This window comes from Saccharomycopsis crataegensis (assembly GCF_037102585.1).
Source record: "Saccharomycopsis crataegensis DNA, jcf7180000000084, whole genome shotgun sequence".
Taxonomy (NCBI): Eukaryota; Fungi; Ascomycota; class Saccharomycetes; order Ascoideales; family Saccharomycopsidaceae; genus Saccharomycopsis; species Saccharomycopsis crataegensis.
The window spans coordinates 3,670,260-3,694,838 of NW_027043829.1; the positions used below are offsets into that span (position 1 = coordinate 3,670,260).

Below are 24,579 nucleotides of genomic sequence, written 5' to 3' on the forward strand. Positions count from 1 at the left end.
CTTTGTTGCTTCGTTGCTCCTCAAGAAGTTATCATCTAACGAAAAGATGAACTCAATAATTAAACGCTTCAGTTTACCCAAGGTCACGCGGTTGGTGTTGGCTCTCAATATCAGTTTGTCGATCATTGTATTTTACTATAAATCACAAGCATACGCTCAATTGACATCGTCGGGGAAGCCGGCCACCACCGAGGAGGTTGATTTTGCAGGGTTGTCGATTCCATTTTTCCAATTGATCCCATCAAGCGTGATTAAGAATCCGTGGACATTGGTGATCTCCAGTTTTTTGGAATCAACAATTCTCGGGTTTTTCTTTACCGTTGCCAATACTGTGGTGTCAATAAGGTATTTTGAAAAAGTCTGGGGCACGAAAGAGACGATCAAGTTTTTATTGATCGTGTCAACATTGACGAATTTGTTGACGGCGGTGTTTCTCACATTATGGAAATCAAATACCGCTGATCAATCTATATTAAATAAATCCGCAAGTGGTTGTTTCTCATTGATTTTGGCGTATGTGGTGGCGTTCAAACAACACTTGCCGGAACACAACTTGATTTTCTTCAAAGGAGCGTTCCATCTTAGAGTCAAGCACGTTCCGTTCATTTCTTTAATTGTTTTGCTAGTATTGCCATTCATCACAAAAAGTTATTATCCTACTTTGAACTCGCTATTATGTTTTGGAATCTCCTGGACGTACCTCAGATTCTTCCAATCGATGATTTTGGAGCCCTTGATCCCATTGACCTCCAGTACCACCGCCAGTTCTAATGCTAATAATGGTGATACCACCAATGATATCTCTGATAATCTACAATTTGGGGTGCATCGTGTTCAAGGGGACGCGTCGGATACTTTTGCATTTGCTTATTTCTTTCCTGACGTGATCCATCCGATCGTCTCGCCGGTTTTCAACGCTATTTATCAAATAATGGCGTCTATCGGAGTGATCCATGGGTTCAATGATGAAGACGTGGCTCAGTCTAATGAACGGGCCATTAGGAGAAGTACCGCAAGGGCCGGCAGAAGTAGTCTGAGTAATATTGCCGAAAGACGTCGTCAAGTGGCATTAAAGGTGCTTGAGGAAAGAATTGGTACTTCATAAAGTAATATATAACATTATATATAAATATATATATATATATAGCGAATTAATAATATGATATCGCTGTTAAATGCACAAGATTTTGGAGAAGGCATGTCCAACAAAAGGGATACTATACTCGACAGCTGAACGTCGGTGATTTTCTTTGGTAATACAAATACCACTCAATTTGCCATTATCGAGAAATACAAAAGTTAGTATTTATAACAAAAAATTACAATGACTAAACAAGGAAGGAAACCACATTAGACCTCTTCCTGTAGCGTTATGATGATTATTTCGTAGAGGTTGTTGCAAGCCGTACTGCGTGTGCCTATTTTTTCATGATTTAAAAAAGTTAAATACCAGCCAGAAGTAAAGGAAGATCATCACATCATCTTTATTAGATTAGCTTACAAATCATTACAATAATATATATATATATATATCTTGACAACAGAGGAAATGTCATCGCTTGAAGAACAATCGTTAAAGAGAAAGAATAGGCTTCAGCAGCTAAGGAACAGAAAAAAACAAACGACATCATCATCGTCACCAATAGCAGAAGACCAAACATCGTCAATAATAGCACAAGCCCCAGAATTAACTGGAATCCCCAAAGATGAGAATGACCAAGATGACGTACAACAACAACTTCCAACTACTGAAAATAAACCAAAGAAACCCATTGTTTCGCGAAACCTTGATCCAGAAACCAAGCTTCCAGTAAACGCTTTTACTTCACAAGTATTGGCCATGGAACTCGACACCGGAGAAACGGTAGAGTTGATTTCTGGGAACCAAGAAAACCAGATATTAAATGATTTATCTAGAAGGTATCGATTAGATCAAGATGATGAGGAAAGTGATGGAGAACAACAAGCGGTTTCCACAAAGATCAAAGTGACCAGCGATTTTGAAAAAGATTTGAAGGATTATAAAATAAAATTGGAGCTTCAGACTAATAAAATGATACGAACGTTGCTCAAGGAACGATTACAAGCAGAAAAAAATTAATCAAGAACGTTATAACTTAAAAAAAAAAAAAAAGAAGGAATAAAAACTATGGTGCTATTTAGTATGTGAGAATAGGCTTCTCTAGCAATGGATGTTTCCTATCAAAAGTAAAAAAAAAAAAGTGTTCTATATTAGGGTCAAAAAAATCAGCGGATCATGGAGAAACAAAAAGGGAGAGAAAACTAGAATATTAATTAATCCAAAACACGTACAAATGAAAATATATTGTAGGTATATTATAGATATATATGGCGGTGTTTGTAATTGATGATGGGGAGCATTCTCTAATGTTCGCCCCACATAGCTTCGTAGAAATATAAAACAGCGAAAAGCAAGAAAGTGACAGCACCACCAAGAGTGACTTGTTTCATACTGATTCTTGATGCTAAAAACATCCCACCAAGAACCGCAACCCCGGTACACATGGTGTGGCCTACACAGCCACCCAAAATCACAAACCAATAATCACTACCGGCAGCCAAGGCGATGGTCGCAATTTGGGATCTGTCACCCCATTCGCCCAAGAAAGTTAAAACAAACACTTGAACCCAAGTTGGCGACAATACAAACCCAAGAAGTTGCTTGAATTGCGACAAGTACTCCTGGAAGCCACTGCTCTTTGCTTTAGTATAACCACCAGATCCGGTTTCCAAATCGCCATTTTTTTCATTGATAGAACTAAGAGCGATTTCTTCTTCGACTTCTGCCATTTCGTCACTGACCCCGACTTCGTTGGACATTTCTTTGGCTTCTCTGAACAATTTGTACCCGAAGACAACGAAAAGAGCACTAGCGAGGAATTGGGTCAATCTTTGAGGAATCAAGGCTGGTAAAGCATGGCCAACAATCCCAGATAAGATCGTCATGACCACCAAGGCAGAAGCAGCAGCACTAAACACCACCAATTTAGGAGATCTCATGGCCATCAATGCGGCAATCAAAAATGTCTTGTCCCCTATTTCCGAAACGCAAATCATGGATACTGACATGATGAATGAGTGGAACTCGTCTGGTTTATTTTCTTCCTCCGATTCAAGTTTTTTCTCCGCTTTGGATTTTATTGGTTCAACGTCAAGAGCTGTTTCATCGGCGACAACCTTGGTACTGTCTTCTTTCTTTTTGTCTGCTTCTTTAAGATAAGTAGGAGCATCTTCTAACAAACCTTCGTCTGACGCAACCTTGGCTGGTTTGATTTCGGTGACACTACCGGCTCTTCCCTTTGGATGTTTTTTCTCACTATATTTGGCGACATCGGTATCTGGTTGGATATCGATATCAAGGGACTTTGTGTCGATGTTTGAAGCAGGCTGGACCAAGTCGTATTCTTCTTCAGGGTATTTGGTGCTTGCCCATCCCAATGATACCACTTGTAACAAACAGATCAACTGTGTTACCTTCATGATTTATTCTGTATTTCCAATTGATCTAACGACGATTGTTATTGATCTCTTATCAATGAAATCAAAAAAAAAAAAAGGCAGATAGCAAATTAACCTTTTGTGGATGGAATCTCAAAGATTGGTATGTCTTCGGAAGAGTATATATAAACAATATACACGTCTCCTGTTGTGATTATTTGTACAAAATTTGATTTGTAGAGAACGAGGGAAAAAAAAAAAAAAATGAAGCGAAAAATTGAACAGCGTTGATTTATGTATAAATGAAAATAAAAATAGCCAGGGTTTTTCGCCTATCAGTGAATTTTCTCAATTCATTGCCCGTGCCACCCTTCAGTGACAATTACGTTATATACCAGCCATCATAACGAAATAGATTGTATGAAATGATCCTATTATAAAGAATTCTACCAATATATATGCTATTATAATAATATAAAACATAAAACATGGTATCCGGCCATAAGTCACGTGTGTTTCCGGGGGGAGGATAGTGGGAGGCAATTTGAAATCATATATTCCTTTGGGGTCTTCGTTTGGAGGGCGACGATGGCAATCGAGACCACGGGGCTAGTCGATAGAAATATGGAAGATATATTGAAGGACGCCGAGCTCATTGACCCAAGTAACATCATTGTGGAGGATGACGAAGACGATGAGTACCTCTACGACTTGAAGAAGAAGCAGCAGAAGCCGCGGTCGAGTCTCCTGTCAACCACCAGAGCATTGAGGTATATCTCGAGAAACAAGCAGTTTTTGTGGATTTTGGTGGGGTTCTTTATCGTGGTGAAGATATACGACTTCGCAGTCTATACCACGTATCCGTATTATAGTGGCAACTACAGGGATCACAATAATTACAATTTGGTATCAATCACCACCGAAGTGATCCAGCTGAATTACCATGAGGCCATCACTAAGCAGGGAAGCCCAGTTGATTGGAACAAATATGCGTATGTGTCGTACGCCACGGATCTAAATTATTTGTGTGCCTCGCTTATGCTATTCAAGAAATTGAAGAATGATTATAAGACAAAAGCAGATTTGGTATTATTCTACAACCTCGATCACATGGATCATGACATTCGCAGTGATTTCGTGGCTTTTGAAGACAATTACCAAACCATTGCGGACAGTTTAGGGGTCAAATTGATCAATATGGACGCCATCCACGTTGGGAGGGTCGAAGACACCAATTTCGAATCAAGTTTCAATAAATTGGCGTTGTTCCAGTTTGCGCAATACCCGCAACTTGCAAAATATTCAAAATTGGTCTATATGGATTCCGACATTTACTTGAACGATAAACTCGATGAATTGTTTTTTTTACCCAATGAGTTTGATGTGGCCATGCCATTGGCGTATTGGATTGTCGATCCAGCAAAGAATTATCAAAACTTATTATCAAATTACCCCTCCACCGAACCGAATTTCGCGCCATCGGAACGCAAACATTTGAATTATTTCAGAATCCAAGATGGGGGTTACAATTTGAAATGGTCGACCGCCCTCATGGTGGTGACCCCATCCGCAAAGTTGGCAGACGCCATCAACGAAGGGTTATCGATCAGGTCCAATACCGATTATGATATGGATATTGTCAATAGCGTGTTTGATTCGGTATCACACCTTCGCAGGCTAACATTACCCCATAGAGGATACTTTATGATCACCGGAGATATTTTCCTGTCGCCGCACGGTCGTAATTTACACTTGGCCGACCCATTAGACTTACAATTCATCAACAATTACTCATTAAAGAAATGTTCTAGTTGGACCAGCAGTGACGAGTCAAAGCCTTATTGGTGTCACACCGATACTATCAAACATGATTATCTTAAACGGCTCAACGAAACAAAAATCGTTCATTTTTCTGATTTCCCATTACCCAAGCCGTGGGTCCAAAGTACCATCAAGATTGCTTGCGGCAATAAAAAGAAGAAAGATTTACGAAGGACCTTAATGGTGGAAAATTGTGATGATTATAATGTTTGGGCGTATTATCATAATTTATTCATTAGAGAAAGATTAGGGATCTGTCATCTTCATCAAGAAGAGGACGATGATTAGCTGTATAATAAAATCCTGTATAATATCGAATGACTTTTGAATGTTTCTATTCTCTCAAAATGTAAAATGATGAAATGATGAAATGATACTGATTTGAAAAATATTTACAGAAGCGCTGATCACAAATATAAACATAAAAAGCATGAAATTACAAAATTATAGAGAAGAAGAAAATAAAATAAAAATAAAAATGAAAAAACCTAAAAGTGATATATATATATATGTCCCATTATTTCTTTTTTCTTGATGTCGTGGCCCTCTTTGTGGCGGTTTTCTTGGCTGCCCTTTTTGCTGGAGCCTTCTTTTGTTTAATAAGTTTGTCCTTTTTGATATCTTGCTCTTCTTCATCATCTTCATCGTTATTCTCTTCGGCATCTTCAGCTGCCGCTTCATCCAAATCTGGTTTGGCAGATGACGCTCCACCTCTTCCAACCCCGGCAGTACCAACAACATAAATGGCAACTGGATGGGTCGACGCGTTGTATTTTCTGGTAAATGATGATTTGACAGTAGAAGCAATCTTCTTTTGAACAATGTCAAGTTTATAAGGATTCGTTCCCACTCCAAAGTCCAAGACATACTCCCAATCTTCTTTAGTCAAGTAATAATTGTCCAAAATCGAAATGGTTTCTTCAATTCCTTCGGCACCTTTTTGCATCAAAGGCACAGAAAGTTTTTGGGCCAACAAGTTCAAGTAATTCATTCTTAATTCTGATTTGTTAGTCAAAGTTCTCAACTTGGTATGGTAGTTCAAATCAGTAAGCAATCTGTTATATTTATTACCCTTGGAAAGGTTTCCCAAAAATGAGGTGAAATTGATTCTTCCCATCACTTGTCCATGAACAAACGACGAAGGACGTACCGCGGACATGACGGCATGTAATGGCATCAATGACCACATTTGATCGGCAGAGTGGATTTTACGATCCACCAAATCAGCCTGTGAAATAGAGTCAGCAGCCTTCGCCACCAATTCCAAGCTTTCCAACTTTGATCCAGCCTTTTGAGGGTTGACATTCAAATAATTTTCTTGAACCATCAACGGGGCAAATTGATAATCATCAAAGTAATATTCAATCTTCTCATTAATAGAGACCTTAGAATTATTGTTCCAAATTTGAGATGACAAGTATCTTGAAGTGATATCGAAGGTCTTCATCGCCACGTTCTTCTCCCACCCTTTGATGACTTCTGTAAAATTCTTATCATTAAGCTCTGGAACAGTCTTACTCACTGTCGATAATAAATTGATGATTTGACGGATATCATTCTTGGTATATTCAACCAATCTGTCGATAATTTCTGGTGGAACTTTAATTTTCTCACGCAAGCAAATCGTCATTATTCTTGATTTAATGGCTTTAGTTTCCGGTCTTCTAAACTGAAGGTCATAAGTCACTCTGTCAAAAGGTCTCATTTTCTGCAAAGATTTATCATTACAAATCAAAATAATTGGGATGGAAGTCTTACGACAGAAACTGGCCAACGCTCCAACACCACCAAAATCACCAGAGGACATACCATCAACTTCATCCATAATCAATATAAGCTTGCTTGTAGTCTTTTCCTTCTTGGAAAAAAATCCCATTACCCCTTCATTGTCCAAAACATCTTTAATTGTTTGATTCAATAAGTTTTTACTTCTAACATCAGAAGCATTCTTTTCAATGATGTCATAACCCATCTCTTTAGCAATAATATGAGCAGAAGTAGTCTTACCAATCCCTGGTGGTCCACTAATTAATGATGCTGGGAAAGAATCACCATAATATTTGAAACCTTTGCTCTTTAAGGAGTTCCAATTTGTTAGCCATTTCTTTAGTTTTTCAACTTGACCTTTATTACCGCAAATCTGTGACATTTTGGTTGGGGCATATTTGACAGTCCATAACTTTTCTTCATCAGGGCGATCAATCGATTTGACATAAGTATCCGTCGATGCACGCGGATCACTTTCTCTAAGCTTTTGAATTTTTAACAATTTGTCACGTTTAGCCTTTTCTCTCATTTCTGATTCCCTAACTTCCTGCTCTGCGTCAGCTTTTGCTTTAGCTTCTTCTTCTTTCCGTTTCTCAAGAACCTTTTGCGCAGCTTCATTTCCTTCACCACCTTCTTTTGGAGCTGCTTCGATCAATTGGCAAAACCCAGCTTCATCGATATGTCGACATTTCAATGCCTTGATTTTGGCAACTTTTGAAGGACCAGCATCTTCACCTAACACTACAACACTGGTTTTCCCACTGATTGATTTCGTGACTTTGGCACCATATTGCTTGGCCAAATACTCACAGTCGTCACGGCTAAGATGAGGTAAAAGACCAGTGAATACGATAGTCAACCCTGCCAAACAATCAGGGGCTCCTCGAGGTTTTGTAAAGTTTTCATCGGTGGCATGTGTCTTTAGTTCTGATTGCTTTGCCCAAAAGTTAACTTTTTCACCAGCCTGGGCTTCTGGTAATTCGCAATCTGGAATCATAGCAAGGGCATCTTCTGCTGTGAAGCTCTTTTTAGAAGAGCTTGCTAAAGATTTAGGAGCTGGTGCTTCTTTTTTTACAGGAGCTGCTTTTTTATTAGGGGCCTTCTTAGCTGCTGGCTTTTTCACTGGCTTTTTAGGTTCATCATCCAAATCAATGACTTCCAAATCGTCTTCATCATCTTCCACAATCTTTGCTGCCCTAGATCTTGTAGTGCTCTTCTGTGGTCTTTTGTTTACGACTGGCTCGTCGATCTCTATAATATCGGAATCATCGGTGAATTCCTCAACATCTTTTGGTTTTGTATTCTTCTTTTGTTTCTTGACGGTTGACCCAGCAGCCGAGGATTCAGCCACCCTTTTTGTCTTCGGTTTGCCACTCTTCTTTCCAAAAAACAGAGCGATATCAGTAGGCATTGTTGTCTATTATCTGTCCTAACTTCTCACACTCCTATTTTCCTCAAAGCAAAAATGATAGCTGGACAATTGTTGTTGGAGAAGACCTTTCTGCTTCACTTGCTTCCACCTCTTTTTTTTTCTCTCATTTTAGCGCGCGTGAATTTTCGCGTTCCAACGTCATGGCACAAACTCGACGCGTCAGCTCAATGATTTTTTTTGATCTCTGAATAAAACGCGAAACTCTCTTCAACAGATTTACCACCAATAATTATTGATTATATCCGTCATTGATACCTTGAAAAGAGAAAAATCTCAATGTTTAATAAAACTAAAAGAATCAGAACCACAACTGGTAGAAAGAATTTCGAGGCCAATCCATTGAAATCTTTCTACTTGGAAAAAGAATCGCTATCGTCGCTATATAATACAAGATTATCATTCTATGAAAGTCCCCCAATCAGTGAGATCACTCTTGAGGATTTCGAACAATGGGCAATTGATCGTTCGAAAGTGTTGATCGAAATTGAAAGTTGTTTGGCACGGAATAAGACCATGAAGGAGATGATTGGAGAATTGAAACCGCTATTGGCCAAACATCTACCATTATCGGCCTTCAATGGTAAAAACGAGGATCAAGTTGTGAGTGAAAGAATCAAAGATCACTACTCACATTTCATTTTACGATTAGCATTTTCCAGAAGCCAAGAACTAAGAGACAGATTCGTCAAGGCAGAAATTGCCCTCTTCAAAATCCGATACATATCTCTCCTAACCAATCTGGAACAGGCAGAATTCCTCAAGACGTTAAATATCGATTTCGACCCAGTTAACGACCGGGAAAAACAGGAATTTCTGGACCAGCTATACGATAGCAACTACGCGAATATCTTGTTCCATTTGAAATCCAATATCGATTCTAATTCGGGTATACAGGTCAACAATCAACTCATCAAGCAACAGTTTGCTAAAGAGCATTTCATCAAAGTGGAGTTTGATTCGGTGATGGAGTCCGTATCTAATAGATCTGTTTTTTTAAGAAACGGGTACGCCTACATTATGGCGTCGCAATCGATGGGTTTGTTGGTCAACGAATTTTCTAAAAAATTATCATCAGCATTGGTAAGAACCGCCTATATTTATCCACGGCTTGATGAAGATGACAGACTTTTGCCAATCTTGAACCATTTATCCTCGAATTACACCTCCATTGAATACCAGCCAGAATATGCTCTGAGAGGTGGTGAGTCCGGGGACATCAATGCTGAATCTATCACCACAGAACCTATAATGAAACATTTCCCACTCGAAATGAAATACTTGATGAAGGCCGTGATGCGAGAAAATCATTTGAAGTACTTGGGTCGTACTCAATTAACTTTATTTTTAAAAGGTATCGGGTTGAGTGTTGATGAAAGTGTCAAGTTTTTCTGTAAATGGTTTACCATGAATGGCAAACTAACACAAGAGAAGTTCTACAAAGAATATAAGTATAATATTCGTCATTGTTATGGTTTAGAAGGTTCTAGAATTAATTATAAACCATGGGACTACGCTACCATTTTGGCCAAACCAAAGCCTGGGAGAAATGAGTACCACGGCCTGATTTTCCGTGATTTGAAACCAGAGGCCTTAGTCAATGAATTAAAGGAAGCAGGAATTACAGACCAATATGACTTAACAGTCATCTTGGATGATTGTGCAAAAGGCAATTATATCATTGCCATCACTAGAGTTTTCGAGATCTTGCACAAGGATGAATTAGATAATAGTAAATTCAAGTTTGAAGGTAGTAATATTGTCCATCCAAATCTTTGGTTTGATAGATCAAGACAGTTGGAAAGACAATCCAGTGAGCAGAAGGTTGAAAGTGATTCTAAGAAGTAAACAGTTTTCTGATTTGCTTCCGTCGTCATTTATGGTTATTATTTCTTCTCTTGTTTTATTTTATTTTTTTTTCGAAAAAGGTTATAATTTTGTTTAATATAAGTTCTACGTTGGTTTAAATTTCTTGCAACTTCACAAAAAGAAAGATTAATGCATGTGGTGTAATTTTTGTACAAGAGAATGGAAAAATGAATATGCTTCGCAAAAAAAGAAGTTCAAAATATAAAAAAAAATGTAAGAAATAAGAAATAAAAGTATAAATACAAAATGCTGAAAATACGCAAATGACAGATCACCGAACTAAAAAAGAAAAGAGACAAAAAATCAAGAAAAAGCAAAGAATAGTATCACACAGCATTTCTGAAACATCGCCAAATTTTATATGAAAAGCATATCAGACATCCCTTCAATCAATATCGTCTTCGATGGTCAATTCTAATGGTCCAGCGATTTCTTGAGGAACTTGCGGAGATGAACCTTGTCTCATCAATAAAGAAGAGGTAGAAATGGAATTGTGCTGCTTAAACTGGGTTGGCACAGGCGCAGGTAATGCTGGACGAGCAGGATTAGATGGTAATGTCGGGAGAGATTGCGACATTGCCGAACTAGGAGAAGGTTCACTGCCGGTCGGCTTAAACCACGAACCAAATATTGAGGAAGCTAAAGAAGGTGTGTCTGGAGAAACCAGTGGTTCGGGAATATCTTCTTTAATAACTAATGGATTTGAAGCGTTGATAGGATTGGTGGTTTTGAACAATACTGGTCTTTTAATGAAAGCTGAGCCAGTATACAAATTATTTGCGATACTAGAAGTTGAACTTTCACCTCCAGCAAAGCCTAAACCACGTTGAGGCAAATTGATTGAGGCAATCATGCTTGGATGATCATATTGGTTAAAATATTGGTCTTCATTAAGTTCATTTTCTTCATTTGTTTCTCTAGGAGGACTCGATTTCTTTAAATCAGTGGTTGTTGGTGAAGTATTTAAAGCTTTGTGAGCCTTCTTGTTAGACATATGCGATTTCAATTCAAGTTCTGCTTCCTTGGCATTATCAAAAGCTTGTAACAAGAATGGCATTTCTTCCGTTAAAGTGGTTCTTCCCTGGGCGTTGTTGATATTGTGACGGAAATTGTTATTTGAAGTCGATCTACTCATCATGCCGAGAGTTGCAGATGAAGATAAAGTAGAAGGTTCTCGGGAATGCGTTTTGTAATTGCTATTCATTACTTGACTCTTCAATTTTCTAGCGTTATTAGAAATGTTGTGAAGATCTTGATCAGACTCGTATAAGGTATCATTATCAAAATTAGAGCTGTTTGCAGGACTTGAGAAGTCTGATCTGACAGATGCAGGTTGCGGTTGACGACGGCTATCATTTGGAGTCGAGGTGTGGTCTCCGAAAGGAGAGTTTTTAGAATTCTGGCGAGTATGAGTGGCATGTTCAGTTCTTGGAATATGCTCAAACAGATCATCAGACTCCATTCCTATAGAGCTATCATCATCATCATCATCCGCAGTTGTGGTGTTAGCAAAGGATGCTTTATATTCTGGTTCATAGACTTGCTTCATCAAGGCATCAAACATCTTTTCTAAATCACCAATTACTGCCAAACATTCATTGATTTCATCTGGAATTTCGGTTTCTTGGGCGTCGTGTAATTGGTTCAAAATTGTAATAACGAAATCTTTATACCCTTCGATGGTCGCTGCCAAATCGTTTGAAATAATAGGATGGTCGGCGTCTATAATACTACTAGCAGCATCATTTCCGTCAGCATTATCCATATTAAAGTCTTGAAGAAGTTCCTCCAAATCAGATCCCATAATAATCAATTTCGATTGGGAATAAGAAACATTGATTTTTTCGCTGAGTTGGTTCTTCAACTCAATGATTTTAAGGGAAATATTGGTGAGAAGTACACCTGCATCACTGACATATTGTAAAGGACTGAAATTTGACAAAACCCTATTGATGTCTAGAATAATGGCATTTAGTTCATAAAGACTTTGGTGGAACTCCAAGGCCTTATTGAGAACCGTCTTTGCCACATGAGTATCAAATATTTTTGAGTGTCCATATCCATTTTCTTCTTCTTCTTCTTCTTCTTCCCCGTCAATCTCCATACCGGCCAAAAGATCAATAGGACTTGAAAATAAAGACTTTGAATTGTGCTTCTTATGTTTATTTTCTCTAGTCTTTTTGTTTTTTTTCTTCTTTTTGGGTGTATTTTGAGCATTGAAATCCGGTCTAATAGCTCGCTGAATATCTTTTTCTAATGCAATGAATTCCCATCCGGTGGTTATCATTGAGATCAAGTTATTTAAATCTTGGAGTACTTTGAAAGCCTTATTTATATACTTCACTAGTGGTTTATCTGATAATGGTAAAGTTCTCAACACAACAGCTAAAGATTCGGGAGAAATATCATCACTGGATATGATAGAAAGAATAGGGTCGTTGAATTCTGCATATTCATCAATTGTATCGTTGGTATCATCAATATGGGAATCATCATCGTTAAAGCTATCGTCAAAACTGTAGTCTGCCGTGGACATTCTTGCTCCCGAATTATATTTGGTCCTTGTAACTACCGGTGTCACATCAACAAGATCATCTTCATCATCAAATTCGATATCAGATCTATCATCATTATCTTGTTCTTCCTCTTCTCTGGTATACCGTCCATATAATTTGGAATATGTGTGATGGCTTTCTCTTGAAGAATTTGATTTAAGGTAGGCATCCAAGGAAGAAGGCCTCAATGATGTTGAGGTCGCAGATAGATCGGCCATTGTCTAGCTATTAACTTCCTTTTCGTTTTTCTAGGGTTTCCCAAGGATTTTTTGTAATAATCGGTATCACTATTGTTATTGTTTTTTGTTTTGTTTGGGTCTTTCTGTTTTGTTTTGTTTTGTTTTGTTTTGTTTTGTTTTGTTTTGGTCTGTCTCAAATGGAGAAGTTTTGCTATGGAACAGGCCCAATTTTCGCTGGGGGGATATATTTCCAAATGAATATTGTTTATATATATTTTGTTTGTGTGTGTGGTACTCTTTCCCCTGTTTAGTTGACTTACAAAAGCTGTGAGATTTGTGGGTACTTTTGTGTCATGGGAAAAAAAAAAATCATCAAAAAAAAAAGTAAAAAAAAAAGTCGCTTGAGGGGAATCTCCAAAATCACCCTATAAAAAAATGCGGTTCTCCAGCTGCAATTTGGTTGCGCGGCCCTGGTGGAGCGGTACACTCTATATATCTCCGTCATTTATTCATCATTATTACTATTATTATTATTATTCTATTCTATTCTATTCTATTCTATTTACACAAACTGCTAGCACCTTCAGAATATCTTGGTGGAGGTCTTCTTCCCAACCTCTAATTGAAGACCTTGCACCGTCTTCCACAACGTTTGGATGTCGCTTTCCTCTGGATCCCCGCAACTCAACCATCTGATCTTACCTTCATTGTCGATAATGTAAATGTAACCAGTAATCCCATTCAAATAGTTGATACTCTCCTTGGTTGGGACATCGATATACTTCTTGTTCAAAATAAGGAAATTCTTCAAGTATTCGGGATCACTGACATTCTTTTTAATGGCCTTACTCGCAAAAGTTTTGAAAATCCATTTCTTGAAAAAATTGTCATAAAGGGTGACATTAACAATCTGGAGATTCGGGTAATTGGTTTTAAGTTGTTGGAACGTTTCATTAGACTGTAAATAGTTTTTAGCGCCATCAGAGGCTTCCTTGTTTTTCAATGATAAGTCACTAAATTTATTGATATCGAAATATTTCTTGGTGAAGTTCTGCCCAATGGCAGTAGTGAAAATCCTCACAATACTAAACTTATCATTAGCCCCAGAATTGGTGAACACATCATACGTCGATATATTTTTGCCCTTCTCTAAGTTCTCGTCTGCAATAAAATTGGGGAAGTATAATGATTTTTCTTTCTTGAAATATGATCTTGGTGAAATGAACACTTTGCCTCCAGTTTTTCTAAAGATAAACATATCGTACATCCCGCTGGTGGCAAACTCTTTCTCCAAATTTTCTTTTCTCTTTAATCTGTTATCGTTATTCATCCAATCAGTTCTTCTTTGTTTGAATGATCTTGTGTCAATTCCATCGGTCGAGCTTGGCTTTTGTGCTTGCCCCACTGGCTTAATGACTTCTTTCTTTTCAAAGTTTTTTGGACTAGTATTTTTAAGAGTGCTGCCGAGTGCTTTGAGTAAGCCCGGTTGCATAGTGGTAGAAAAGCATCTTCTCAGTATCATATTGGTTACATTCATACTTGATGGCCTCGATAGAGATTTTGACATTTATCAAATATTTTAAAAATTCACCAAAAAAATCACTAAAAATCGGTGCTCTGCTGTGGTGCGCATAAGCATCGATTTCAACATGCGCAAATCTAGGTGAAGTACCACTTTTTTTTTTGATCTTACAAAGCTTCCCAGATAATTTGTCTATCATTGTATATTGGACTATCTTGATTAAATAGGGTGTTGTATAAATATAGAATATCCTTTCATTATTTTCGACAGATTTAGAGCAATGAAAAAAAGAATCCCAAAATTAGAGTCACCAACGACGCCTCGCCTAATTGCATGGCAATATTAGTATGAATACTAGAAGTTGTTTCATATTTTGAAGTTGTAGCAGTATCATATTGAGAGGAAGAAACATCCTCGGTTGCCTTTGTTGTTTGAACTTCAAAACTACCGGTGCTTGTGGCAGCGCTGGTATTTTCGTTTGAAAGGGTGGTCTTAGAATATTCATTTGAGGTTTCGTTCCCATAAATCATCACAGTAGATGAATATTTTGATGAGATCATTGTGGATGAAGTGGCTGATGAAGTGGTTGATGTAGAGGAAATTGATGATGAGGAGTTAGTGGAATTTCCACCTAAATTGTTACCACACAATGATTTGAAGTAAGAAGTAGCTGCAGAGGCCCCATTATTTGGGCAAGTGCTGGAAAAACAACTAATGATTGCATTACCCAAATTTGAACAGATTGAAGCTTGTTGGTTAAAAGTATATTGGCCACTATTTCTAACCTGTTGTGAAACGCATGCCAAAACACAAGCAGGTGGACTGGAGTATGCTTTCACTAACGAAGAAAGGAGTAATAAAAAGATAGATATGAAGTTGAATGATTTCATGTTTTATGGTTTTCAATATTAATATTGAATTCAGTTGAGCGGTCAAAATAATGAGAGAAAAAAATTATTGAGAAGAAAAAAGCCCCAGGGCCCATCTTTGAAACAAAAAGAAGCCATTGGAAATGTGCCCAATCTTATATATAAATATATGAAGCCCTTCAAGGGGCCCAAACCCAATGCCTCCTCGACCATGGTACGTCAACGAGTCATCTGAAACCGCGCCATGTGGCTGGATCTATACGCGTGACTCATGCATAAAAATGCATAAAAAACTGAGAGTTTTTTTTTTTTTAATTGGCACTTTTTTTTTGCCATCGATATGAAAAATGCGTTTCCTTATTTAATTAATAGTTTCTTATTAGCTCGATCTCTTATCATCATTATATAACTCTCTCATAAAAAGTGGGTAAATTCATTCAGTCATGAGTGACCTTTCTGCTTCCATCTCTGATTTTCGAAAGCGTCTTAAGTCTAGCGGTACCACTGTGAGTAAAAAGCCAGAACCCGATAACTCATCGTCCTCATCGCTCAATACAAGCACAGCAAGTCATAAACGTACCAATGAGCTAATAAAAGAAGAAACCGGCACGTCGCCCTCGAAGTCCACAATCTCTCCGTTAAAGCGTGCTAGGTTAGAACTTGAAAAAAGAATTGAGGCAGAGAATTTTGCAGCACAATATGATTTATCTAGTCTGCATTTGTCCACCAATCTACATTTAGCAGTAGAAGTGGTTAAAGGGGCGGGAAAGCCAATCACTTTGGAGGCTTTGAAGAAAGAACTCAAGACCAATGATATCTCCAAACTATTAATGGCCCTTCAAAACACCGATCGGATCAAATATAATGCTGATAAACATACTTTAGAGTACGTCTCCACTCATAATATCAAATCACCTTCAGCATTATTGGAGTTTTTAAATTCTCAAGTGATTTTTAAAGGTATTACAGTGAAAGAATTGAAAGATGGCTGGCCAAATTGTAATGCTGCGTTGAATGATTTAGAAAAGAAAAATAAAATTTTGGTGCTTCGAGCTAAAAAGGATAACACCCCGAAATACGTATGGATAAATTATCGTGAGTTGGCATTGAGAGCCATTGATACTGAATTCGTGCAGATGTGGAATAAGGTAAAACTACCTTCTGTCAATGAATTACCTTTGAAATTAAATGAAAGAGGTATCAAACCTACTAGTGTCGACCCAAGTTCTTTGAAAAGAGGTAACAACGCTAGATTGAAAAAGAGACAAAAGAAACCAAGAAAGGGAAGAATTACAAACACTCATATGATTGGCAAATTGAGAGACTATTCATAGTGTAATACTCGCCATGTTTGAAATCACTATTATTATTATTATTATTTCTGAGAGGATGATGGACTACGTATGTGGGACAATAAAATGAAAATGAGGAACCTTGGTTTTGTCCCTTGTTTTCTTTGGAGGTTCATTTTTTCTTTTTTTTCTTTTTTTTTTCTTTACGCTTGTGGGAAGTACATCATAATTTGACATTCAAGTTTCCAATTCTTTTGAGCTTCGTAATTTGCATGTAGTTATTACATTTTTTTTTTTTTTTTTGGTAAATAGTAGTAAAATATTCATTCATTGTCAAGAAAAACTGAAAACGCGAGAAAAATAAATCTTGTCGTCGATACTTTGACTCGACTATTGAAGAAATATACAACCATTTAAAAAAAAAAAATCAAACAAGGATGGGATGAGCTGATAAAAAAAAGATTGTTCAATCATGATAAAAAACGAATGACGACACGGGCAGGACTCGAACCTGCGCGGGCAGAGCCCAAAAGATTTCTAATCTTTCGCCTTAACCACTCGGCCACCGTGCCTTGATACTTTGTGAAATTTCGGTCTTAATCCATATACATTTTTTTCATGAGGCTTATCGCAAAGGGGTTATATCACCCCCATTATATTGCAATCATAAGTGGCCGCGTGGTCTAGTGGTATGATTCTCGCTTTGGGTAGCGATCTTGAGCAACACTCAAGAATCAAAAAATACACAAGTGTGCGAGAGGTCCAGGGTTCAATTCCCTGCTCGGCCCTTTTTTTGCAAAAACGTTCCCCTTTTTTTATATCTATTTTTATGTTTTCTGCTATATAATTTTTCTATAACAGGCCACACAATCAAATATATAAATAAAACTTCTTGAAGAAGCTCACACAGTCTTAGCCGTACTGTGAAATTATCGATAGTTTATATTTAAAATATTGAAAGATGAATAATTAGGGATTTTGGTTTATATACTAAACCAATGGGAAACACCACACCCGTGAGAACTAAATGATTATAGGAGTGATAAAGAATAAAAAATGAATAACAACAATACCACCTATATGAAGTATAGTCATAAAAATAATACGAGTAACCTTCTGTGGATAATGATTTAAAATGACTAATTCATAAGCATCATTAGATGCTGTGGTGGAAGGATTAGATGAAATGTCTATTACAAAGTTGGTTGATTGTTAAGACTAGTCAATTAGTTTATTTATTATTTGGTCTGCTTCTTAGAAATGAGCTGAGGTTCAGATCTAGTTAAGTTCGTTCTATCTTTTTAACTAATAAAGTCTGAATTTAATGACAAATGATAGGGAGCGCCCTTTAATATATCTAGGTTCAATAGAATCTAAAAATAATAATATTCAAATAGAAAGTAAAGTTCAGAGCGTTGATGATAACTAAACACAGGCGTTATTTGTCAATGAGTCGTGATTCTATTCTAAAAAAACACTGTCATGGTATGTCATGACAAGTTATTGAAGAGATTTCCACTAATCATGGAAGTTTGGAGATACTATTGAAGGATCTTATAATCTTGTTCGAGTTTTTTTTTTATGAGTAAGAAGTATATATGGGAAATTTATCTACAAATACAAATTTAGTAAAACTAATAATCCATTCTCTAAAGAATTCATTCAGAAATGGAATAGAGCTCCGTAGTAGTTATTCTGCAATACATGCTGTAAATTTCAGAACTTTTGAAAGATTGGGACCAACTACCTGTGCAAAATATACCACATACACCGAAACTATACATCCCTAACTATAAAAGAATTTATAAAAGTATATTCATCGTGGGCAGTTTTGACAAGCTCTCCCAACAAGTCTCATTGAAATCTATTACAATTGAAATGACCATGGAGCTTGCGTTGATCGTTTTTTCTGTTATGGCCAGTTCTTGGTGCCAAAATGGAAAGATCACAAAAAACTTACAATTGGTGATGGGATGGTTTTGTAAAGAAAATGAGAATCGTTGTCCAAACGCATGCATGGATCTTTGAATTGCCAGCGGAGACGTGGAAAATAATCCGGAGAAGGAGTCCCGGAAAATTTTGCGGAGTTTTTGCATTGCTTTTTATTTACCTTTTTTTCTTTTTTTTTCTTGCGGACACCGCCCATAGATGATACATTATTCTTGATTATCTTCTGAATAATTGTATAATATCATCAGAATAAATTTGTAGTATTGTCATTATGACTGAAAATATTAGGCAAGTTTCCCATTGCCTCCAATCTTTTCAATAACATTCTGGTGATGATGATAACCAAGCTCTTGATGACGTCCTTATATCTTTTTTTTTTTTTTTTTTTTTTTTTTTTGCTGTTAGAATTTATATATTTTTTTTTTTTTCCAATTAGTAAGCAATGCACATCTTTGATTGTTAACTACCTGCCAACACACATTTATATGCTCTTAGGTTTCTAATCCTATGCACACCTAATTGCTAAACATAACTATGCACACCTCATTGCTAAACATAACTATGCACACCTCATTGCTAAACATAGTTGATTAATAATTCAAAAAAAAAAGAAATGTTGATATATAAAGTGCATCCTCCGAGTCTGTCATTGATAACGGCTATTTATTAAATCTTATTTTTCAAATAAACAATAATAACGTCATAAAAAATGTCTACTGAACAAGTCGCCCAATCTAACCTTTTCAAGCCAATCAGGCTTAACAAAAACGTCGAGCTCTCTCACAGAATTGCCATTCCTCCATTGACCAGAGCCAGAGCCACCAAAGACCATGTCCCAACCGATTTGATGGCCAAATATTACGATGACCGTACTAAAACCCCAGGATCACTTATTGTTGCTGAAGGTACCTTTGTCTGTCCAGAAGCTGTTGGTTGGGGCCATGCTCCAGGGATCTGGAGTGATCGTCAAGTTAAGGCTTGGAAACAAATCAATGACAAGGTCCACGCCAACAAAAGTTTCATCTCCTGTCAATTGTGGAACTTGGGACGTCAAGCTGACCCAGTTTTACTTAAAGAAGTCGGTATTGCTTACAAGAGTGCATCTGACGTTTACATTGACGAAGAAACCGAAAAGAAAGCCAAGGAAATCGGTAACCCATTGACCCCACTCACCAAGGAAGAAATCAAGAACTACGTGGAAAACGTTTATCCAAATGCCGCGCAAAACGCCATCGAAGGGGCTGGGTTTGATTTCGTCGAAATTCACGGTGCCCACGGTTATATCTTTGACCAATTCTTCCAAGAAACTTCCAATAAACGTACCGATGAATACGGCCCTCAACTGATAGAAAACCGTTCCCGTTTCTTCTTTGAAGTTTTGGATTCTATCGTTGCCAGACTCGGGGGTGATGGTTCTAAGGTCGCCGTGAGAATCTCCCCATGGGCCTTCTTTGGTGGTATGGAAGGTAACACCCGTGGTATTGAAAAAACTAAGCAAGAGTTCGGGTACATTGTCGAACAATTGGAACAAAGAAGACAAAAATACGGTTTGGCTTACCTCAGTATTGTCGAACCTCGTGTCAGTGGGGTGTTGTCCATCGAAAAAGATAAGGTCATTGGTGACAACGAATGGATCTTTGATCTTTTCAAAGGGGTGGTCTTACGTTCTGGTACCTACTACAGTTTCGATAAACAATTCACTGCTTTGCTTAAAGACGTCAATAACAACGACCGTACCTTGATCGGTATTGGTAGACCAGCTATTTCTAACCCTGATATCGTTGAACGTTTGAGAAACGGTTGGGATGCTGTTTATTACGATAGAGACACTTTCTATGTCCAACGTGATGATGGTTATAACACTTATGGGTTCCACGGACAAGAAGCCCCTAAGTTCTCCGAAGAACAAAAACTTTATGCTGGTGTCCCATTGGCTTAAATTATTTATTTGCATAATACATAACTCAATAATACGATAAAACTTTTTTCTTTTTTTTTAAAAACTCTTTGTAAAAACATAATGAATTAAAAAGTAAAACGTTTTGAATTAATCGTGAGATTTTAAGATTGAAAAATCAAATGTCCAAGAAAAATTAGATAAGGATGGGCTGAAAAAAAAGAAAAAAAGTTGTTCAACCTAAAAGCAAAAAAAGATATGACGACACGGGCAGGACTCGAACCTGCGCGGGCAGAGCCCAAAAGATTTCTAATCTTTCGCCTTAACCACTCGGCCACCGTGCCATTATGAAAGGTAATAGTTTTACACGTAGATAGGCAACATTAATTTCTAGTTTAATCACGGGCTCATAACCTCTATTCCAAATAATTCACATCATATTGGTCTATTGAGGGAATAATTTGCATTATTTAGTAGCAGAGGAGTCAAGTTAGCTTTGAAATATCAAAATGATATGTATTTGTTAGAAAATAAGTGCTCTCCGGGTCGTTGCTCAACAACCGCATAGTTCTGGCACAGCCAGCACATACATCGGTTTCTCTTATATAGATAGCAGTTATTTATAGTAATATAATAAGTTTTGCTGAAAAATAGAGCTTATATGTGATTCCGATATAACCATATGGATACATTACGTAGTGGTTGAACATCACTGGTACCATACTTGAGCAATAGACAACATTGCTATCAACTATTCATCTTAATACATTTTTGGTCGACGCAGACTTAGAGGCCTAAAAGATATACGCGACAGGTGTTGAACATGACGCCAATGATTAGCCACAGCGGCGGGCAATAGAGAAAGGTAAGATTTCAATGAAAGGAGAAAAATTATTATATATTAAATGATACCTAGCAATTTGTTTCATCTATGCACACTCCAAAAAAAGTTTTCAATTAGTAGATTTCGATTTACGCTATTGTAAACGACAAATTTGTTTAGATTTTAAGAAAACAGAAAACAGAAAACCGTAGGATAAGGCTTGAAGAGTTGACAGTAGATTTACGTAATGTTGTTCACCATTTCAGCTCATTATATTTCCTAAATGGGTAATTCGGAGTATTGGAAAATATCCATTATACCTTTTTATTTATCTACTGCTACCATCGAAAAACAGAGCTTGAAGATGGCTGATTTGGGTAGGTAACAACATAATTGATCAGGACATTCTACAGTGTCACATAACATTGAATGTTTGTCCTATTGTGAAATCTTGACCTCATTTGAGATATTCCTGTCAGACAAATTGTGACAGTATCATATACGTCTCTGGCCATCGCAACTTCCGAAAATCGTCGAACTTTTTTGACTCGGGTCGGAAAAAGTCCGGCACACCAACCTTGCCCACATATCACCAGAAAAAAACCTTGATACATGTACTCTCTGAGACATCTTTACAATTATCCCACAAATGATATTCATCGTTCTATACTCTCACTCCAAGTAGAAAGTGGTTAGATATCAGCCCCCTGGCTTCTCGGGTACTCAAATGGCCTATTGAGTACTGCAGAATCCGCATCGAAAATCGGATCTTCCACGCAGCCCCTAATTTTTTTTTCCCTCCTTTTTTTTTTTTTTTTCTCCTTTTCTTTTTCTCGTTCTATTACCACTAATAAATACTATAATATAGTATCCTCAATTTACATCATATTGTTTTAGGGAAAGATAAGTGGATCTTTATTTGTTTAATTACTGGCCTCATCAATCATACCAATTACCCGCAATAATGATAACTCCTTCTGCCGACTCTAAGGCTATTGTTGCCTATAATTCTCCGGATGGGAAGTCTCTTAATTGGAAATTAGAAACCGTCCAAGTCAGAACCAGCTTGAAACCCCATGAAGTGCTTGTGGAATTGAAATCTGTGGGGATTTGTCATACCGATATGGCGTTTGGGATGCAGACCCCGATCCCTAAAATCATGGGCCATGAAGGGTCCGGTTACGTGAAAGCGGTGGGTGAAGCGGTTAGTGTGGCCAAGATCGGTGATCCGGTGGTGCTTTCATACAGTTGTTGCGGGGATTGTAAATTCTGTAAAACTGACAGAAACTCATATTGTACTTCGATGAGCACCCAGAATCTTTTTGGCACTGATGATGACACCACTTTTATGACCGAAGCTGGCGAACGTGCCGAAGGGAAATTCTTTGGCCAATCGTCGTTTTCTAATATCACCGTGGTTAATGAAAGTTGTGTTGTAAATGTTAAAGAATTTGACTTGACAGAACAACAAATGATTGAGTTGGCACCATTTGGGTGTGGGATTCAAACCGGGGTGGGTGCAGTGATCAATGCCGCTAAAGCAGAAAAGGGTCAAAGTGTGGTGGTTTATGGGATGGGAGGGGTGGGTTTTGCGGTGATGATGGCTGCGAAGATGGCGGGATGTTCACCAATTATTGCGGTTGATCTTGTAGACTCGAAATTGGAGTTGGCAAAGACTTTGGGGGCCACCCACACTATCAATGGGGCCAACGATCAAGAAGTGCATGATAAGATCTTTGAACTTACCGCTGGAGGGGCCGATCTTTCTTTTGAATGTATTGGAGGTGGCAAATTCATCGAAGCTGCCGTTAACAATTGTGGTAATTTGGGGAAAGTGATTTACTTAGGGGTTTCTGCTCTCACTGATGTTGTCAATATTCCAGTTTTGCCGTTCTTACTTGGGGGTAAGACGCTTATCTCATGTTTGGAAGGTAATGCTGTTCCCCAAGAGTTTGTGCCAAAGATGATTAAGTGGTATTTGGAAGGTGAATTACCAGTAGACAAGATTGAAAAAGTTTATCCATTTGAAGATTATATGGTTGCGTTAGGAGAGATCCAACAAGGGAAAACCATTAAGGCGATTCTTAAATATTGATCATGGTTTGGTTAACGAAATGGATGTTGACAGTCATACATACATTATATAAATGAGATTTTTTTTTTTTCCACCTTGGTGGTGTAAGACTATTTTTTTTTTTGCGAAAAATTCAATGGGATTGGTGGTGGAGATTTGAATAAAAATAGTTGAAACACCCTTATTGTACAGAAAGACACCCCTTTTATTTTACAATAATTATTATATAGTGGTTATATATACAATGGTTCGACAATTACTAGACACACCGTTGGGATGAGGTGGAAAAAAAAAAAGAATGAGGTTGAAGGTATACAAGGTGATTATGATTTGTATAGATAATTAGGACGACAACCGAAGTGATTTGTGGACTACTGGTGGTAAAGGAATTGTGGAACTGTTTTGTATATAACAAACAAACTTCACTAAGTTAGTGACCGAGCCCTAAGTTGACAGGTCTATGCTAAGATCATATAAGACTGTGGTTATACGGACTACTTTTCTACGGCTGTTTATTTTTTATTTTTTGTTGTTTATTGTTTATTGTTTACTATTTACTATTTTTTTTCCCCCAAAATAGTAAACAATAACAAACTATTTATAAAACAGGTTACTAACCAGTGACAATAGCTCTGTTTGTTTGTTTATAAAATTTTAGCAATATCACTGATATAATAAAAATCACCAGGAATACCTGAACAATCAAGTTGATGGTAGACGGCAACGACTGTCATGTATTTTATTTTGTGTATATACAAAAGTAATTTGATGGGTTGGGAAGGAATTTGTCCCCCTGAATCCTAGCCTAATTGAAATTTTTTTTTGATGTATTTGTTTTTGTTTTTGTTTATATTTTTGATTATGATTATGATTATGATTATGATTATGTTTTTGTTTTTGTTTGTGTTTATGATCACCATTTTGGGGATCTTTGATGCTCTTGTTATTGTTCTTGTTATTAGCGATAGTGCGTCGTATTGTTCAAGCCAGGGGAAACTCGCGGAATTCTCAGTACACTGGCGACGATTCCAGCAAGCGCCATCGCCGTAACTGGTACACACCCGCCTGTTTTG

At 37.4% G+C, this 24,579-nt stretch overlaps 13 protein-coding genes across 13 annotated transcripts; 8 read left to right on the forward strand and 5 right to left on the reverse strand. All coding sequences in view use genetic code 12, as the record gives it.

Annotated features, from left to right (window-relative positions):
- Nucleotides 1–46: 46 nt before the first annotated feature.
- On the forward strand, nucleotides 47–1,105 carry DASC09_045420 (uncharacterized protein; the record flags this gene model as incomplete). Its single annotated transcript, XM_064998141.1, has 1 exon — nucleotides 47–1,105. One exon carries the CDS (start codon nucleotides 47–49, stop codon nucleotides 1,103–1,105), a length of 1,059 nt encoding a protein of 352 aa, XP_064854213.1.
- A 444-nt stretch (nucleotides 1,106–1,549) lies between these two features.
- Nucleotides 1,550–2,101, forward strand: DASC09_045430 (uncharacterized protein; the record flags this gene model as incomplete). Its single annotated transcript, XM_064998142.1, has 1 exon — nucleotides 1,550–2,101. One exon carries the CDS (start codon nucleotides 1,550–1,552, stop codon nucleotides 2,099–2,101), a length of 552 nt encoding a protein of 183 aa, XP_064854214.1.
- Nucleotides 2,102–2,385: 284 nt separating this feature from the next.
- GDT1 (putative ribosome biosynthesis protein GDT1) lies at nucleotides 2,386–3,501 on the reverse strand (the record flags this gene model as incomplete). Its single annotated transcript, XM_064998143.1, has 1 exon — nucleotides 2,386–3,501. One exon carries the CDS (start codon nucleotides 3,499–3,501, stop codon nucleotides 2,386–2,388), a length of 1,116 nt encoding a protein of 371 aa, XP_064854215.1.
- A 546-nt stretch (nucleotides 3,502–4,047) lies between these two features.
- On the forward strand, nucleotides 4,048–5,568 carry GNT1 (glucose N-acetyltransferase; the record flags this gene model as incomplete). Its single annotated transcript, XM_064998144.1, has 1 exon — nucleotides 4,048–5,568. The coding sequence occupies one exon, from the start codon at nucleotides 4,048–4,050 to the stop codon at nucleotides 5,566–5,568; it is 1,521 nt and encodes a 506-aa protein (XP_064854216.1).
- A 229-nt stretch (nucleotides 5,569–5,797) lies between these two features.
- RFC1 (replication factor C subunit 1) lies at nucleotides 5,798–8,458 on the reverse strand (the record flags this gene model as incomplete). The annotated part of the gene is made up of 1 exon (XM_064998145.1): nucleotides 5,798–8,458. The coding sequence occupies one exon, from the start codon at nucleotides 8,456–8,458 to the stop codon at nucleotides 5,798–5,800; it is 2,661 nt and encodes an 886-aa protein (XP_064854217.1).
- Nucleotides 8,459–8,755: 297 nt separating this feature from the next.
- On the forward strand, nucleotides 8,756–10,324 carry PRI2 (DNA primase subunit PRI2; the record flags this gene model as incomplete). The annotated part of the gene is made up of 1 exon (XM_064998146.1): nucleotides 8,756–10,324. The coding sequence occupies one exon, from the start codon at nucleotides 8,756–8,758 to the stop codon at nucleotides 10,322–10,324; it is 1,569 nt and encodes a 522-aa protein (XP_064854218.1).
- Nucleotides 10,325–10,730: 406 nt separating this feature from the next.
- Nucleotides 10,731–13,118, reverse strand: DASC09_045480 (uncharacterized protein; the record flags this gene model as incomplete). The annotated part of the gene is made up of 1 exon (XM_064998147.1): nucleotides 10,731–13,118. The coding sequence occupies one exon, from the start codon at nucleotides 13,116–13,118 to the stop codon at nucleotides 10,731–10,733; it is 2,388 nt and encodes a 795-aa protein (XP_064854219.1).
- Nucleotides 13,119–13,662: 544 nt separating this feature from the next.
- On the reverse strand, nucleotides 13,663–14,646 carry ATP10 (Atp10p; the record flags this gene model as incomplete). Its single annotated transcript, XM_064998148.1, has 1 exon — nucleotides 13,663–14,646. The coding sequence occupies one exon, from the start codon at nucleotides 14,644–14,646 to the stop codon at nucleotides 13,663–13,665; it is 984 nt and encodes a 327-aa protein (XP_064854220.1).
- A 227-nt stretch (nucleotides 14,647–14,873) lies between these two features.
- Nucleotides 14,874–15,491, reverse strand: DASC09_045500 (CFEM domain-containing protein; the record flags this gene model as incomplete). Its single annotated transcript, XM_064998149.1, has 1 exon — nucleotides 14,874–15,491. The coding sequence occupies one exon, from the start codon at nucleotides 15,489–15,491 to the stop codon at nucleotides 14,874–14,876; it is 618 nt and encodes a 205-aa protein (XP_064854221.1).
- A 422-nt stretch (nucleotides 15,492–15,913) lies between these two features.
- Nucleotides 15,914–16,804, forward strand: TFA2 (transcription factor TFIIE subunit TFA2; the record flags this gene model as incomplete). Its single annotated transcript, XM_064998150.1, has 1 exon — nucleotides 15,914–16,804. One exon carries the CDS (start codon nucleotides 15,914–15,916, stop codon nucleotides 16,802–16,804), a length of 891 nt encoding a protein of 296 aa, XP_064854222.1.
- A 1,406-nt stretch (nucleotides 16,805–18,210) lies between these two features.
- On the forward strand, nucleotides 18,211–18,790 carry DASC09_045520 (uncharacterized protein; the record flags this gene model as incomplete). The annotated part of the gene is made up of 2 exons (XM_064998151.1): nucleotides 18,211–18,247; nucleotides 18,495–18,790. The coding sequence occupies 2 exons, from the start codon at nucleotides 18,211–18,213 to the stop codon at nucleotides 18,788–18,790; spliced, it is 333 nt and encodes a 110-aa protein (XP_064854223.1).
- A 631-nt stretch (nucleotides 18,791–19,421) lies between these two features.
- Nucleotides 19,422–20,651, forward strand: DASC09_045530 (alkene reductase; the record flags this gene model as incomplete). Its single annotated transcript, XM_064998152.1, has 1 exon — nucleotides 19,422–20,651. The coding sequence occupies one exon, from the start codon at nucleotides 19,422–19,424 to the stop codon at nucleotides 20,649–20,651; it is 1,230 nt and encodes a 409-aa protein (XP_064854224.1).
- Nucleotides 20,652–22,396: 1,745 nt separating this feature from the next.
- DASC09_045540 (NAD(P)-dependent alcohol dehydrogenase) lies at nucleotides 22,397–23,527 on the forward strand (the record flags this gene model as incomplete). Its single annotated transcript, XM_064998153.1, has 1 exon — nucleotides 22,397–23,527. One exon carries the CDS (start codon nucleotides 22,397–22,399, stop codon nucleotides 23,525–23,527), a length of 1,131 nt encoding a protein of 376 aa, XP_064854225.1.
- Nucleotides 23,528–24,579: the final 1,052 nt, after the last annotated feature.